The sequence below is a fragment of the Sorex fumeus genome, unplaced genomic scaffold (assembly GCF_029834395.1).
Source record: "Sorex fumeus unplaced genomic scaffold, SorFum_2.1 ptg000041l, whole genome shotgun sequence".
Taxonomy (NCBI): Eukaryota; Metazoa; Chordata; class Mammalia; order Eulipotyphla; family Soricidae; genus Sorex; species Sorex fumeus.
The window spans coordinates 613,737-631,588 of record NW_026606098.1 but is presented as its reverse complement, the minus strand read 5'-3'; the positions used below and the strand labels follow the sequence as shown (position 1 = coordinate 631,588).

The 17,852-nt window shown below is 57.9% G+C and overlaps 1 protein-coding gene across 1 annotated transcript in view; it reads right to left on the bottom strand.

Annotated features, from left to right (window-relative positions):
* DOP1B (DOP1 leucine zipper like protein B) overlaps nt 1–17,852 on the bottom strand; it is an 82,348-nt gene that overhangs the window by 45,532 nt on the left and 18,964 nt on the right. Inside the window, exons 3-9 of the mRNA XM_056119525.1 lie at nt 13,327–13,508; nt 11,910–12,080; nt 6,672–6,861; nt 4,696–4,794; nt 4,355–4,478; nt 1,471–1,580; nt 1,087–1,201 (exon numbers count right to left, since the gene is read on the bottom strand). Of these exons, the coding sequence (XP_055975500.1) occupies nt 1,087–1,201; nt 1,471–1,580; nt 4,355–4,478; nt 4,696–4,794; nt 6,672–6,861; nt 11,910–12,080; nt 13,327–13,508 (991 nt within the window). The remainder of the gene's footprint in view (nt 1–1,086; nt 1,202–1,470; nt 1,581–4,354; nt 4,479–4,695; nt 4,795–6,671; nt 6,862–11,909; nt 12,081–13,326; nt 13,509–17,852) is intronic.

The window sequence follows — 17,852 nt, the reverse complement described above, 5'->3', positions numbered from 1 at the left end:
CCTTGCTCTCTCTCTCGCCCCGCCCACCCCCAAATTTCACCTCCTCCTGAATTCTCTAATGCAAGGGACGGCAACGTTCTTGGGAAACCTGGGACTGACATTCCTGCAAAGAGCAATTCCCCACTCCAGCCTGAGAGTCCGGATCCTGAGAACATGGGGCTGGGGGCCCGCTCCCATGCTGACCTCAGGGCTGGTGGCACTTGATGTCCATGCCCTGTCAGGGCGTAGCTGACCGAGCAGCCCTGCTCAGCACCGGGCACTTCTGGGGGCCCAGGCAAGTAGTAGCACTGTCCTTGAGGTGACCGCCCTTGCTTCTCACAACACACTTGGCCAGAGGGCCAGAGCCGGTGACCTGCAATGCGACTCACAGGCCTCCCGGGAGTGGCATCACGTTCCCACCTTGCTCTGCTCAAGAGCCCTTCGGCTGCCCCACTAAGACCAGGCCTTCGTCACACAGCGCAGCAGCGCCACCCCAGGGGGCGCTGGACACACAGTGGGGGTGGGACTGGTCACCTAAGGGAAGGCTCCAGGAGGGTCCTGAGAGCTCAGGGAGGGTGACAGGCCAAATATCCAGGAAGGCAGAGGCTCTCCACACCCCAGAACCCCCCACAGCTGGGACAGAGGGAGTCGCGGGGTGCCGGGGCTTGAGCCCTGAACTCAGGGGTGTCTGGGAGGTTCTGGGGGGCTGAGAGTTGGACTCAGGACCGAGCTGGATTTGTGCAGAGACTGTTCCTCCTCCACTTTCACCTGTGATTTGGGTCTGGTAAGAAAAGCCACCAGGGCGGTGGGAGACCCCAGTGAGGGAGAGCCATAGACAGCTCCCGCAAGACAAATCGCTCAAAACAAGTCCCTGTTTTTGGTTTTGGTTTTGGGGCCACACTCAGGGGTTACTCCTGGTGGTGCTCAGGGAATGCTGAGGATCAAACCTCGGTTGGCCGTTTGCAGTGAAATGTCCTACCTGCTGTGCTGTCACTCAGGCCCCATGTTGCCATTTTATTCACAACACTGGAGGTGCACCAAGGCTTCCCTGCAACTGCCCCCTCCCATCTGGCCTTCCCAGCCAGCCCGCCCCTGCCCTGAGCTTACCTATTTCTGGCTTGTCCAGCAGACTGACCAGGATCCGGAAAGGCTTCAGATAAGCATGGGTGCGCTCCTCCACGTCGGCATCCGAGAACTTCTGGTGCAGTATCTCCGCCAGGCCCTGTTGTTTGCCATAAAGTCACACATTAGGAGGCGGCGAGCAGCACCGCATGGCATCACGGTGGTTCAAATCACGGACCAGTCAGGGAGAGGATGAAAACCTGTCCCACCGCTGGAAACCAGCTGCTGGCAGGTTCCCGGCCATTCATTAAGGATCTGAGTGACACCTGCCCTCCCAGGGCTGACTACCTTGAGGGGAGAGGGGGTGCTTCATATTAGAATTGGCAGAAGCAGCCCCATCTGGCTGCTTTTCCAGATGTGCTGCCTTACCTCAATGAGAAGATCCTTGGAATACTTTTCAAAAAAATACAAGGACTGGTCTTCATAAGAATCTGAGTCACCAGACTCGGGCGCGATGGTGTTTCCTTTGATATCCGAGCCTGTGGGAAGAGCACTGAGACTGGAGAGAGCCGCGGGTGCCGAGGCCTCCCACTCCGACACTAAAATATGATTCTGAGAGAAGAAACGCCAGATGCAGCCGGCCAGTGCCCTGCCAGGAACCAGGGTCCATCTCAACAGGCCCGGCCATGCTTGGGCTGGAACTCGCCCTCCTTGGTCATGACAAGTACCATCACGAGACCTAATGCAATGAGACTGTTTTATTTTGTTATTTGGGGGAAACCACACCCAGTAGCTAACTCCTGGCTCTGTACTCAGGGATCACCCCTGGTGGGCTCGGGGGACCATACAGGATGCTGGAGATCGAACCCAGATTGGCTGTATGCAAGGCAAGTGCCCTCCCTGCTGTGCTATAGCTTCAGCCCCACTAGGCTCAGTTTTTTTTTTTTTTTTTTGCTTTTTGGGTCACACCCGGCGATGCACAGGGGTTACTCCTGGCTCTGCACTCAGGAACTACCCCTGGCGGTGCTCAGGGGACCATATGGGATGCTGGGAATCAAACCCAGATCGGCCGCGTGCAAGGTAAACACCCTACCTGCTGTGCTATCTCTCCAGCCCCTAGGCTCAGTTTTAAAAGCCAAAACTTATGCACATGGGCACTGGCATGCACTGGGAGCCCAGCTTCTCCGGCGTGGGGGACGGTCTTCAGACAAAAACAGCACCCGGGACCCTCAATGGCAGTGAGAAAGCGGCCGAGTTCGCTATGACCCCATCTCAGGGTGCACTGCCCACACAGTAGGTTCCAGCCCGGGAAGAGAAGGAAACTAGGCACTTAGCAAAAACCTTCTGTTAAAAGTGCCTCAAGAGCCTGTGAATATCTTCAAAAGTCTTCAGAAGCTCCCAAGCAATGACTTTTGTGGGAGAGGACTTCCTGGTTCTGGTCTGAGAAAATGTCTAAGTTTAAAAAAAAAAAAAGTTAAAAAAAATTTTAAATATTTTGTTCTGGGGCCACACCTAATGGTGCTCACTCAGGAGCTTCTTCTGGGTCTGTGCTCATGGGAATTGTGAGGCAGCTGGGTTGGAGCTGAGTCTCCCACATGTGATGTCCGCATGCTGACCCCTAAAATTTCTCTTTGTCCCCCGCTGAGAATTTTCACAGAACTAGGAGTTCTGACCTTTCAGCCCTGCCATTTACGAAAGCCTATGCCAAAGAATAAAAGTGTATGTGCCTGAATTTAAAAGTACGTCATTGAGAGTCAGACAGTTCAGTGGTCAGAGGGCACTGGCAGCTGCTGGGCAGAAGTGCAAACCCAGGCTGGTGCGGCCCCCTGGTGGAGCCCCGAGTGCTGCCTCAAATGGGGCTAAGCAGAAGCGCGTCCTCAGCCTGACGGACAGGATGCCGCTGAGGGCAATGACCGGGAGACTCCCACCCTCAGCCTGTCGGACAGGACGTTGCTGAGGGCACTGACCTAGGGTCTCCACCCCCCACCCACAAATACATCATTGCGGAAATACACTGCCCATCTTCTGAGCTGTTGGGCACTGGGTTTCTTTCTTTCTCTCTTTCTTTCTCTCTTTCTCTCTCTCTCTTTCTTTTTTTCTTTCTTTGCTACATCTAGCAATGCTCAGGGGATGCCGGGGATCAAACCCAGGTTGGCTGAGAGCAAGGCAAGTGCCCTTCCCCAGCCTGGTGGACAGAAAGCTGCTGAAGTCACTGACCGGAAGGCTCCCACCCTCAGCCTGGCAGACAGGACGCTGCTGAGGGCAATGACCGGGAGACTCCCACCCTCAGCCTGTCGGACAGGATGTTGCTGAGGGTGCTGACCTAGGGTCTCCACCCCCCACCCACAAATACATTATTGCGGAAATACACTGCCCATCTTCTGAGCCGTTGGGCACTGGGTTTCTTTCTTTCTCTCTCTCTCTCTCTCTCTCTCTCTCTCTTTGCTACATCTAGCAATGCTCAGGGGATGCCGGGGATCGAACCCAGGTCGGCTGAGAGCAAGGCAAGCGCCCTTCCCCAGCCTGGCGGACAGAACGCTGCTGAAGTCACTGACCGGAAGACTCCCACCCTCAGCCTGGCAGACAGGACGCTGCTGAGGGCAATGACCGGGAGACTCCCACCCTCAGCCTGGCGGACAGGACGCTGCTGAGGGCACTGACCTGTTCTCTCTCTCCAGTCCCGCAACTATGATCTCTGTGCCCACAGAAGTTGGGCGGGGATCCATGCCAGGCAGCAGGATCGAGTCAGGTGTACGCAGCCTTCTCCAGAGCAAAATCACTCCTCCCTGTCCCCTTCCTCCCAAGCCCCGTCAACACATCCACGGCCTCCCCTGGGATAATTCCTGACAGCACTGTGTGCTGGACTCCCAAACAAAGCGCAGGGGTGCCCAGGCCCCTCTGGGCAAATGCTGCGCAACCAGCCTCATTCTTCCATTCTCTCCCTTCCCCAGAAAAACTGCTAAGCCACCAGAGCTGCAGTGAGTGCTGGCGATAGTGCTCTTGAGTGGTGCCGGCTCTAGCTGCTGATGACCTTCCAGTGGGTCAGCAGTTGGGACTGTCACCAAGACTGAAATTCAGGGGCTGGAGCAATAGGACAGTGGGCAGGGCATATGCCTTACATGTGGTCAACCCAGGTTTGATCCCCGGCACCCCATATGGTCCCCTGGGCCCCTCCAGGAGCAAGTCCTTAGCACCGCTGGGTGCCAGGTATGGCCCCCAAACCAAACCAAACCAAACTATAGCCACCTGGGCATCAGGTGCCTCAGCTCCCCAGAGGCCAGCGTGTGCCCTGGGCTGGCATGTCCCGACGTACCCAGGAGCCATGCATAGAGCCTGCGGTTGAGAGACATGTCCCTTCTCAGCAGGGTTTGGGTGGCAGCGGCCAGGATGCGCACAATATCTGCCCTGAGCAGCGGGATGGCCCTCTCCTCGGTGTCCTGCAGGCAGATAGGGGATGGTGCTTAGCTGGGCCTCCTGGGGGCAGCCACTCTATGCCCGCTGGGGCCCCATCCTGGAAGGGCATCCCAGGTCGGGTAGGGCGGCCGATCCCAGAAACCAACAAGGCCATTCGTTGGCCAGACACAGATGGTCATGGAGGGACATCCCTGCCCCATGGGTGACCTCCCCCCAACCCCCAGGCGCGCACCAACTCACTAGACAAGTATAAAACGGGAAGAAGAAGAGAACGATTTCCAGATTGTTCCTCTGCACCAGAACGTTGGCATCCAACAGGGAGGCACACAAAGCCTTCACCTGTGGGCGACAGTATGGCGGGTAAGAAGCTTGTCTTGCATGAGGCCAACCCAGGGTTGATCCCTAGCACCCCATATGATCCCCTGAGCACCACCAGGAGTGATCCCTGTATGCAGAGCCAGATCCTTGGGGGAGCACTACTGGGTATGCCGCCCTCACAAAAAAAAAAAAAAAAAACCAGAAAGGTTTCATCTGGGGGTGACACAATGCCCTGAACCCCACACCCCCAGACACATGTCTCCAACTGTGGGGGCAGGTGGATGAGTCTCAACAGGAACCTGCAAGTCCCTGGGTGGGCATCAGGGGGACCTGAACAATTAGGGGTGGAGTGGGCCCTGGGTTCTGGTTTCAGACATCTGGGGGCCGATTACCTGCAGCTTCCCAAAAGCGTCCTTGACCTATTGGCCAGGTCCAAAGACCTCCTGTTCCACAGTACCAGAAAGGAAGGTCCTTAGGGTCCAACCTGAACACACAGCTGAACAAGAACCCCAAAGCCACTGGAAGGGGAGTTTTGAAGCCCGCTAAACACTTGCATTTGGGTGTTTTTTTTTTGCTTTTTGGGTCACACCCAGCAGTGCACAGGGGTTACTCCTGGCTCTGCGCTCAGGAATGACTCCCGGCAGTGTTTGGGGGACCGTAAGGGATGCTGGGAATCGAACCCAGGTCAGCCTTATAGCAAGGCAAACGCCTTAACCGCTATGCTATTGCTCCAGCCCCGCATTTGGGGGTTTTTCTGTAGATAAAGACCGGGGGAGGAGGGGTGTGTGTGTTCTGGCAGATCTTTCCATTTCAGCAGCAATTTACAAGGACTGGACGGTGGGGAGGGGGCCGGGGAGAAGCCAGTTAAAAACCTCGCCTGTGGGTCCTGGCACCAGTCCTCAACACTGCAGCAGGGCAGGGACCCGCAGGGACAGAGGCAGCCAAGAGGCTGATGGGGCGAGAGATGGGGACGCATCTATCAGGGTCTGAGACAGATGTGACAGAAGGAGGCGCTTCCCCATCCAACTTCTCTCTAACCCTGATCGACCTGGAGGAAAACCCCCATTTTGGTTTGTTTTTGGCGGCTGGGTATTTTGGGGGGGGGGGGGGGAAGGGGGGTTGGTCATACCCGGCGGTGCTTGGGGGTCGCTCCTGGCAGGGTTGGGGATCCTTTATGTGTGCCAGGGGTTGAGTGCCTCATCCTTCCTACTATCTCTCCAGACCAAGATGACTCCCCTCCACCCCTTGACAGGCACGTGGCAGGGAGGATGGGGACAGAAGGACAAGCGCTTTTGTTTTGTCTTTTGAAACCACTGAAGGGGGCGCTGGATGTCCTGATCGGAGGAAGGGAAGATGCGGCAGCTGGCTGCAGCCCGGAAGCCAAAGACGAATCTGACCTTCATCCAGCCAATGCAATTGTTGAACATTTCAGATTTGCAGGGCTGGGGACGTGGCTGGGTAGTAACATGAATTGCTGGGCTCAATCCCCAGCAATGCAAAAATAAAAAGCCTCACCCTGACCCCTGAAATAAAGTCTGGGGTGCGGCTCAGTAGAACTGCACGCCATGCACAGGAGGCCCTGGGTTCCGATCCCAACCTGGCTCAAGGGAAAGGCAACATTTCAAGGGCGAGGCGTGGGCACACCACCAGGTGGCGATAGAGAGCAGGCCCCGAACCACGGGCCAGCAAGAGAAAAAAAAGTCACAAGTTCCCATGGTCTCAGGTTCAGGTCACGGCTGTCGGGGCAGGGAGCTCCCCTGGAAGGGCCCAGAGGTGTAGGCCAGGGAGACGCTGGGAATGCACAATGTGGTGCCCAGCCCCTGAGGATGCCCAGAGCACAGCTGGGTGTGCCCCCCCACCCCCAAAGGTCCTGGGGCAAGCCGGGGACAGGTACCCACTGTGAGCTGGTGGTCAGTGCCCAGCATGTACTTCTGCTCCTTGCCAGGCGTGTCCCGGCTGATGTGGCCCACCACGAAGAGCGAGGCGGGCAGGCGGATGGACGGGCTGGCCAGGACGCTGCCCCAGAGTGCAGCGTAGAACACCTCCCGACCCACCACCAGCGACAGCTTCAGCAGCAGTGCGTCCGTCCTGGGGGGCAACAGAAGACAGGAGTGGAGGGTGAGCCAGCCCACTCTCAGGCGCCGCTAACACAAACGTGTCCCTCTTGGCCAACAGGAAGCGTCTGGTGTGCTCCCAGCCCCTCTGTATGGGATCACCGTGGGTCACTGCGGGGGGGAGTGGGGAGCGGGGCGGACAGGGGAAGGGCAGAGGCACTGATTTGGGCTCAGCCCCACAGGCGTGAGGACGCCTGAACTGCAGAGTCTGGGGCAGAGCCTACCCAGTGACCACTCCTCTGCTAGTTCCCGAGGGGGCAGCAGAACCTGCCCCCTCTTGACCGACCCCACCCCGAGAGTTGGGCTCTTGTGCTGGAACCTGGCACTCAGGGGCTCTCTGTTACGCAAGGGGTCTCCCGAGTCCACTGGACACCCCCACAAGGTCGGCACCTCCTGCACGTCCTTTAGGAGAAATGGTGGCAACAGTGCCTCGACTTCAAGCTGGGCAATGCCCCCCCTCCACCCTGTGGTGCCATCAGCTCTGCTATTTGGGGGCCCTAGAGCTACCACAAAGTTTGTGACCTCCAGCATCCCCGGGATGTGGGTGAGTACAGCACAAGGGACCCAGCAGAAGTGTGGGAAGGGCCCCCAGCCACATGCACGCACTCCAGTCAGCACCCAGCCAAGGGACCCAGCGCTGAATGCTGGAGTGTGACCTCTGGCTATTATAGCGCGCGCGCGCGCACACACACACACATACACACAGAGGCACGAAGGCAGGAATGCATGCACAAACACACACTGTGTGGTCCTGTCAGGCTGCCCACCACGGCTCACCCAGATTGGCCCTTCCCATCTTCCCTGCCATTGGTAAAGCCAGGGACGCTGGCCGGGCCCTGACCCAGGCCGGAAGATGCCAGGGGCTGCCTCTCCCAGGGGCTCCCCAGCACAGAGGCAGGAAGGGGGCATTGGTGGGAATTGTCCCAAGTCCTCAAGGGTCCATACTCTTTGTCTGCTTCTCAACTCTGGTACATGGCACAAGCTGAGGCAGAGATGGTGAGGGAGAGGATCTGAGATGGACAGACCACTTCCCGGGAGCCTCTCGGCCTGCAGGGCAATGCCTTGGCTGTGCCCCACTCTGAAAAAAGATGCCTAGCATCCATCTACTTCACAGAGCGGGGAGAAAGGGCTGCAAAGTTTAAAAAGAGAACTCCCAGAACGACCACCAACTGGGAGCTCTTTGGCACTATTGCGGCAACATGGGAAGATGCCACTGTTGATAACACTGACGAGGAATACGATCCACTGGTTCAGCACCTCCATGATTGTGGAGGAACGCCAAGAGAGATAGCCACAAAAAAACGCCTGTCTTCAAAAACTCTTGAGCTTATTCGCCAACGTGGTTTGGCGCATGCCTCAGGCAACTGCAAGCTAACATCTGAGCTCCCAAAGCAGTGCAGAGATGCAATCAAGGAAGACCTCAAAGAGAGAAGAGCAGAAGTGCTGGTAGACGCGGCAGAAGCCGGGAAAAGTATTCGTAACGCCCGCCTGTCCTTCGCCAACTACAAGACCAAGATGACTGCCCTCCGACGTCCTGATGGATCCATTACATCCTCCAGAACGGCAATGGAGAAGATTATCCACGACTTCTACTCAAATCTCTTCGATAGCCATGTCCACTTGCCGACATACCAAATTCCACAGGATGGATATGTCATTACCAACGTTCTCCCTTCCGAAATCTGACACGCCATTTCGTCAGTAAAGAAACGAACAGCACCTGGCCCAGACAAGGTCAGACCTGAACACCTGAAGAACCTGCTGTCAGTACTCATCAATACACTGGCTCGACTCTTCACACGCTACCTGTCTGAATGCAAGGTTCCGTCCCAATGGAAAACCAGCAGGACCATACTACTGTTCAAGAAGGGAGACATCCATGACATTGGCAACTATCGCCCGATCTGCCTACTGTCTGTCATCTACAAGTTGTTCACTCGAGTCATCCTAATTAGGATTGGCAGAACACTAGATGAAGGACAACCATGCGAGCAAGCCGGGTTCCGCAAAGGATTCAGCACCATCGACCATATCCACACGATAACCAAGCTCACTGAGGTTTCTCGGGAGTTCAAGATGCCGCTCTGTTTAACATTCATTGATTTAAAGAAAGCCTTTGATTCTGTTGAGACGGAAGCGGTCACTGAAGCCCTAGCCAATCAGGGCATTCAAGCCCAATACATCAAGATCCTCCGTGAGCTGTATTGCGGATTCACTACCAGGATCTCACCATTCTACAAAGAAGTAATCATTGATGTCAAGAGAGGGGTTTGGCAGGGTGATACCATTTCACCGAAACTCTTCAGTGCCACCCTCGAGAACATCATGCGACGACTGGAATGGGAAGGAATGGGAGTGAAGATAGATGGTCGGCAACTACACCACCTCCGCTTTGCTGATGACATTGTTTTAGTAACACCAAACATCAGCCAAGCGGCACAAATGCTGGCCGACTTTGACCGTGAGTGTGGAAAGGTAGGACTACAGCTGAATCTTACAAAGACAATGTTTATGAGAAACAGCCTCGTTCCTGATGCCCCATTTGATCTCAACGGAACAACCATCTCCAAATGCAACAGCTATGTGTACCTGGGTCGAGAGGTCAACATGACAAATGACCTGGCACCCGAGCTGCTCAGGAGGAAGAGAGCGGCTTGGAACGCCTTCAAGAACGTCGAAGAAATAGCTAAGAGGACGAAGAACCTCCGGCTCCGGGCACATCTCTTTGATTCCACTGTTCTTCCTGCATTAACATATGCCTCAGAGACCTGGGCCCTACGTAAACAGGATGAAAATGCTACCCGGGTCTCCCAAAGAGTAATTGAAAGAGCTATGCTTGGAATATCACGTTTCACTCAAATGAGAGAAAGAATCTGGAGTTCCGACATCCGTCGACAATCAAGAATCAGGGACGCTGTCTCATTTGCCAAGGTGTCAAAAATCAGATGGGCTGGTCACGTAATGAGATTTAAAGATGACCGCTGGACTAGAGCTGTTACCGACTGGATCCCACGGGATGTCAAAAGACCGCGTGGCCGCCCACCTACCAGATGGTCAGACTTCTTCATCAAAATCATGAACGATCGGTATGAGGCTCTTCATGTTCCCAGAACGAACAGATGCCATTGGGCTACACTGGCACGTGACAAGGACGAATGGAGACATTACTGGCACCCGCTCGAGCAAATCCACGACTAACGGGAAGTTAAGTGATTAAGTGATTAAGCATCCATCTGGATTTCTGCTCCCTGGTTTCCCAGTGAGCCCCTAGAGGGCCCAGAGGAGCCTCACTGTCACCCAACCACCACTCCAATCTAAGACCCCTTCCGCACCTGCTCCTAATCATAACAGCCTAACACCCCCTGGCCCACAGGTGCCCTCATCTCCTGTCCCCACAGCACTATGCTGGGGACAGCTGAATCCGCTCCACAGCACACTGGGGGAAGGAGAACCGTCAACTCTCTCCAACTCACACAAACACGCCAGGAGATTCACGTGCAGAAACGGCAGCAGTGCGCCCACACCTCTGCTCTGAGACCGAACAACCTCTCAGACCCCAGGGCAAGGCCTGTGACCTCAGACTGAGCAAGCTCTCGGCCCCTGCTGTAAGGGGCCTTGACCTCCCGCTCAGACTGAGCAACCTCTGAGCCCCCACAGGAAGGTCCGTGACCTCCCACACCACCTCTGGAGCAGCCGCATGGAAGGCCCACGACCTGGCCCAGTGACCCAGTTCTGTCACAGCTCATTCATGTCACTTTACACAGCCCTTGTCAAGAAATCACACCAGGGAATCAAGGACTTTGTTCAATGAATGGACTGTCGTCATTCTTCAACGTGAGAACCCACCAAGCACCCACACTACACAGCCCAGTGTGGGCCGGCTGAGCGCTGCCTTTCAGGGACTCACGTGGCCAGCAGCCAAAAGATGGGAAAGCAGGACACACACACAATGTGTGCACAAACACAAAATACCCGTATATACACACGTACACAGGAAACACACACAAGCCTGAACACACAGCATGTGAAAAATATGGCCATGCATACACACCCATATACAAGTCACACATCTATATGCACACAAGTATGCACACATATGTCTGCAAAGATAACATGCACATAAATGCACTTACACACATGTGTACACGTATGCCTACATAGAGGATCACAGGCACCCATGGCCATCAGCCACGATCCCTCAGACCACTGTCACGTGTTTCCCTGAGGGCTGGGGAACCCGCTGAAGGGACTCCAGGACCGAGTCCTGGCTACCCTCCAGCGTCAGCCAACACACTAAAGGGTGTGGCCGGGGAAAATCCAGAAGTGCAGGGCGCCAGCAGGCCAGACTTCTGCAAATGCCAAGGTTTCCTCTTCATAGGGGAGGAGCTTGGGCCTCACGCAGCAGTGCTCAGGCTTTCTCAGTGCTCCGTGGCTCTGCACGGAGATCACTCCTGCCCGCGCAGGGTGGGGGACCCTATGCAATGCTGGGGATGAGCCCAGGTCTGCCACACGCAAAGTAAGCACCCTCCCCGCTGGCCTATGGCTCCGGCGCCAACCACAAAGGACTCGAAGCCTCCGGTCTGGCTGCCTGGGCTCGGACCCCGGCCCTCTTAGTAGAGGTGACTCAGCGCAGCAGCCCTGGAAACTGCAGGGCCCCGATATGCTTCTCCCACGACCAACCTCAATCAGTCAGCTGCCTCCGTGGGCGATGCCCACACACACACTCACTCCTGGCCCGCCCGGAAGCTGCCCGTGCCTGACCCCCCCACCCCCCCGAGGTTGCTCTGCTCAGGGCCCCCTCAGGAGGCCACATCGCACCTGCGCTTCCTTGTGTACTTGCCAGCGAGATGCTGCCTGGAGGAGGGGTGGGGGCGTCCACAGAAGCCGACCCCTGTGTTCAGATCCCACCTCTGCTGTTGTGACCCTGCCCCCGCCCCTGCCTGGGTGACACTGGCTGCTTCATTCCGTCCAAGCGGTCCGGGGCACCTCCCATCCCGTGCCCACCTCCCAGCGGATGCGCACCTGTCGTAGATGTCCGAGCCCTCCTCCAGGCCGGGCAGCAGCCCCACGATGAAGGCCTGCAGGCCGGGCAGCAGCAGCTTCTGCAGCGGGAGGAAGTACTTCTCATACAGGCCCAGCAGGACCGGCCGCACCGACATGGCCGCATGCGCCAGCAGCGGGAACAGCCCGCAGCTAGGGGGAGAGACGGGGTGTAGTCAGTGAGGCACCAAGCCGGGAGGGGAAACCACCCGAGGGCCGAGGGTGATGACAGACGGATGGACAGATGGATGGATGGATGGACGGCGCCTGGGCACGCGAGAAAGAATGAAAGGACGGAAAGAGCCGCATCTTGTCATGGCTCGTCCAGGAGACATAGAACCAACCCGAGGGGGAAGCGGCTCGGGCCTGAGAAGGGCCCAGAGCACAGGACCCCGAAAGCACCAGTCGGGCTGGCCCCAAGTTCTGGCCCTGGCTGCACAGGGAGTGACCCCTATTCAAAAGAAGACGACGACAACGAATCACAGAGGCTGGAGAGGCAACACAGCAGGGAGGGCGCTGGCTGGGCTGAGAGAAGGCAAGGAGGGAGGAAGGGGGATAGCCTCGAGTCTGCTGCTGGGGGGTGTACCCTGGAAAGCTGGATTTTTCTGTTGTTTTTCTTTTTTCTTTCTTTTTTTTTTTTTGGTGGGGTCACACCCTGAAGTGCTCAGGCTTCACTCAGGAGTCACTCCTGGCAGTGTCAGGGGACCATGTGGGACGAGGGGAATTGAACCCGGGTCGGCCATGTGCCAGGTAAGTTCCCTGCTATGCTATGGCTCAGGCCCAGTCATGCTGTCTGGGAGCACAGGAAGGAGCTTCCCCGAGGAGTTCGGAGAAACGGGGCTGGAGACAGTCCTGGGGCTGGGGCACACGACTGGTCCCCATCTGACCCCAGCACCTCTGGGTGTGGCCCAGACCCCCCCAAACGGGATGAGAGCGAGGGTGGGGAGAGAGAAAGAAAGACAGGGGAGGGGGGAGAGAGAGAGAAAGAGAGAGAGATTGATTCCACTTGAGACAGGAGCGAGGAAGAGCAGGAGAGTCCCGGGCAGCCGCCAACACACAGCACCCACAGGTTTGGGAGCATGGGAACAGAGGCCAGAAAGAGGCCGTGGGGCATGTCTGTGGCTTTGGGGGGTGAGGAAGGCTGTTGGGGTGTACGCAGTGGAAGGTGCTGGCGAGTGGAGCCAGAGGGAAGGTGGCCAGTAGTGGCTGGCACAAGGGCTGGGCTGCATGAGGGACAAAGACGGGCCAGTGCATGGAGGAAGGGACAGCGGGTGCCAGACAGCAGTGGGCAGGCAGGGAAGGGGCTAAGAGGCGCAGGCGGGTGAGAGTGCGGGGCCACGGGTGGGCAGACACACAGTCAGTGGAGAGGGGTTGCTGGACACCCCTGGGGCTCTCCTACCTGTAGAGGAAGAGGTCCTTGGCCAGCCATCGGGTGCCCACGATCTTGAAGATGATCTCGTAGGTCTCCAGGGCCTTGAGGTGCACACCGCTGGGCAGCGCAGGGTGCAGGCACTGGGCCAGCCTCTTGCTGATGAGAAGCCGTCGTGGCAACAGGGAGTACTTAAGGTTGCTTTGCAGTGCCTGCACGGGGCAGGAAGGAGGGCCTGAGGGGGAGCAGGAGGAATGCCCCAAACGAGGCTGGACAGGGCAGAAAAACCATGGGCCATGGTGGGGGGAGGGGGGGTTAATCCTGCCATGAGGCAGGCCCCAGGGTCCAGAGCAAAGGGACTGGATCTCCTTAGAGGCAGGTGCACCAGCCCGCTGGCTTCCGGGCCACACACGGACCAGGTGACCTCTCAGGGAGGCTAGCAGGACACAGATGGTCAGGAGAAGGGAGACCGCCATCCCTAACAAGCCTTCACCTGGGGCCGTACCTCCCTGCTGGCCTCCCACTAGGAATCACCGCAGGAGAGATGGGTCCGGGCGGACTCCCGGATCTGGGCCATCAGCAACCCCAGTCAGGCCTCCTCAGCAGGACACGAGTCCGTGCTGCACCCAGGCAGGTCAGAGGGACCCCATGGGGTGGCCCCAGTGCCCTCAGTCCTGGGACAGGAGAGACAGCACAGGACCGGGGGGCGGGGGGGAGAGGGTGCTGGCCTTGCAGGGGGACGACCCAGATCTGATCCCTGGCACCACACAGGTCTCCCGAAACCCCCCAGGAATGACCCCTGAGAACCCCAAAAGTCAAATCAAAGACACACCCACAACAAAGCCAGGTGCTGGGACTCCTGTCAGCTCTCTGCTCAGCGCCCGTTTGCACGCTCAGATTCAACAAAACGAAGCCTGCCAAACCCTGGGCAGCAAGAGACACCTCTGCGGGGCTGAACAGATGGACAGCATGCGGGGAAGGTGCTGGCCCTGCACACGGCCACCTGGTGTGGCATACACTACCCCGAGCACCGCTGGGTGTGTCAGCCGCACTGAAACACACACCTTCAGAGGCTGTTTACTATAAGAGTTTCTGTCCCCAAACAACCAGGAAGCCGACCAAGAAACATGCAAAGATCCAGAATGAGTCTGTGGGGCCGGGAATGCAGCTCAAGGAGCAGAAGGGGAGCCTCCTCCTGCGCGGGGGGACCTGGGTTTAATCCCTAGAACCATACAGCCCCGACAATGGGTTTCTGGGGAGAAAACCCACCCGGGCAAGGTGCAGGAACACACTCAGGACGGACTGACCTACAAGGAGGAAGCAGAGAGAGGCCCTCAGAGACAGTGGTGGGACCACTGTGAGACCTCACCCCCGCTGTGCTTCCCTGCATCAGAGAGGCTGAGGGCACAGTGATAGCACAGCGGGTAGGACGATTACCTTGCACATCTGACCCAGGTTCAATCCCCAGCATCCCAAAGGGTCCCCCGATCACTGCCAGGAGTGATTCCTGAGTGCAGAGCCAGGATTGACCCCTGAGCATTGTTGGGTATGGCCCAAAACTAAAAAAATACCCTGATTTTTTGTTCTTCTTTTCCTCTTCTATGCTGGGAATCGAACCCAGGACCTCACACATGCTTCCAGTCAAGTGCCTCTGAGTGCTTGGGTGGCCTCCCTGGCCCAAAGCATCTTCTTAGTCTGGTCGGGACCATCGCCCATGCAGGGACCTGGTGCCCATCCCTCTGGCCTGGCGACAAGGAGATCACGCTGACCTCTGCAGCGAGTGGACGGATATGGGTCACTGCCGGCCCAGGCTGCATCTGCTTTATTTTTATGGGAGGAACACGACATTCTAACATTACGTAAGTGCCAGGTGGGGGGCAGAGCAGGGAGGCACAGGCATGGAAGCTGCCCGGGTTCTCTCTCCTGCCTCTCGGGTCCCCGAGCCCCTCTGGAGACACTCCAGACAGCAGCAGCCTGCCAGCCGGCTCCCAGGGGGCCAGGCAGGACACAGCTGCTCACCCCCACTGCTGCTGCAAAGACCTGCTTCCCTCTGGCGTCTCCGGGGACCCACACCCCAGGGGCTGCTGGGCGGGCCAGGCAGCTGCCCCTCTTCTCACCGGGACCTGCCCCTGCCGCCCCTCTTCAAGCTGAGACACGTGCGGAGAAGAGGCGAGTCCAGAGCGGACACGAGGCCCGACCCCCTGCCTTGCCCCGGTGGCTTGTCTGTCCTGGCGAGGTCTTCTCAGCTTCCCGATGGCATGATCTGTCCCAGGCATATGGGACGGGGATGGGAGGGGACGGGGGCGGTCGGGGGTCCCATCCAGGATGTGGCCACGCGGGTCTTGTGCGACCACTGCTGGTGGCAGCTGTGACCAAGAATCCCATAGCATTGCTTCCTGGCTAATGACGGGGCTGAAAGAAGGGGGAGTGGGGGTTCGTGAGGAGGTTCCAGCGATTGGTCTGTGTCTATGCAGCCCCACGAGCCCGGAGTCTCACGGGGTCCCCACAACTGCTACGCGGACGGTCACAAGGTCGGGAGAGCCGGTCTCGGGAGCTGAGGTGCGGGGAGTCGCCTGAGCAGTAGGGATGCTGACACGGGGTGCTGGGCACGCATCTCCCCCGCTGGGAGTGGCTTCAGCTAGGACCAAGGTGCACGCTGGGCTTCGGGGAGGGTCAATCCTAACCCAGGCACTGCGCACTATTGCAGGATGCTCGCCAGGAGGGGCAGGGAGAGAATCTGTGGGCAGGGACCTTGGCCCGACCCCCAGCACCCTGTATGGTTCTTCAGCCTCACCAACAGCAACCCCTGAGCGCAGAGCCAGGAGTGGCCCCAGAACACAACAGGCGGGCGAATGAGAAAGCAGGCTATGAAGAGGTGAGGCCCGGATGGATTCTATCGCCCTCTCCCCCCCAGGCCCCCAGGCCCCTGCCCTGCTCCCCAGCCCTGAGGTGGCCCTGGCTCAAACACAAGCCCACCACAAAACCGAGGCTGGATGCCAGCGAGGGGAAAGGGAAAAATGTGGCTGTGAGGGACCCTCAGGCTTGAATACCGCCCCATCAACATCTTCTTTTCTTCTTCCTTTTTTGGGAGGGGCCCACCAGGTGGTGCTCAGGGGACCCTGAGGTGTGGGGGACAGACCCCCAGGGCTCTGCACCGTCAACTGGGCCATCTCTGCTTCACAGGAAAGAATCTCAAAGAGATGTTTGGCTGAATCTAAGCCTGGGGGCTTCAATGGTTGGGAAAGCCCCTCCCTGTATGGAAGAGGTTGGTCTTCCACACTCCCTCCTGCACCCAGTGCTCCCGTGTCCCCCATTCCGGGGTGGTACTTCTGGCAGGAAACAGGGCCACACGACAGGGCCTGCCCCGAGGCCTGTGAGATTTTGCGCCTAGTGTTCCTGGGGGTTCTGCACAGGGAACAGAGAACACCACCCCCCCAACCCCCCCCCCCCCCCAACATCCCCTCCTTCAGGGCAGCTTTGGAAGAGGATGTGGAGCCATTCTCTTTCATTTCTGTTTCGGCCACTTCCCTGCAGAGCTCGGGCAGCAGGTGGTGTTATTCTTGACACCCTGACCCAGAGGCCCCTCTCCCCTAAGAGCGATCCACTGCAGTGCGCTACACTCCATGCGGCCAACCCTGGGGCCAGGCTCCCAGGGACCCCCTGCCATTTCTGGGGTAACCTCTCCCAGAGGCGGGATGGAACCCGATACCTCTGCTTTGGACAGGAGAAGCAGCCTGGCCAGGGAGGGGCGGGCAGGCAGAGTATCAGGATGGAGGAACCTCAACATCCTGGACCGTTTGGCTTGGCTCCCAACTCACCGTGCAACCTACAGCCCCCTGCCCCCTGTGGGTCCAGACCCCAGAGAGCCAAAAGCAGAGACGGGCAGGCATGTGCCCAGCACACGAGGGGCATGAGGGGGAAGTGTCCTGAGGCGGACAGTGACCAGGTCCCACTGGTGGGACCCAGCCCGCACAGAACCCAGCGCCCCGGGCTGAGAGTAAGCAAGGGGCGAAGTGGACAGAAGGGGATGGGCTGGGCGGAAAGTTAGTGTTTCCAGGCTCCTGGGGTCTGGAGACACGGGGGTGATGTTTCCTGGACTTGAGCACGCTGAGGGTATGGCACCATGCAGAAAGGACCAGGGCCATGTGCTGGGGGTTCACGCAGCTGTCCCGTGGGCCCATGCCTGCAGAGGGGAGCGGAGTGCAGAGAGAGTGGGGTGGGGGGGTGGGGAAACGCCCCGGCCGTTCCAGCGCCAGAGACACCCTCATCGCATCTAAAGCACATGCATGCCACTGTGCGCACGTGTGTGCCAAGCCTCCCCCCCCCCACACACATCTGTATGTACACGCATCTGCACAGCCAGTGTGCACACGTATCTCTTTAGGTCCAAGTATCAGCACGCACCTATTTGTCTTGTGACACATATGCATGAACATGTCTCTGTGTGTCTCTGCACACCACAGGTGCAAACATACGTGTGCATGTGTCCGCCCACATATGTGCCTGTATATGCATCTTGTGTCTTGAAGTGGTTCTCTCTCTCTTTTTTTTTTTTT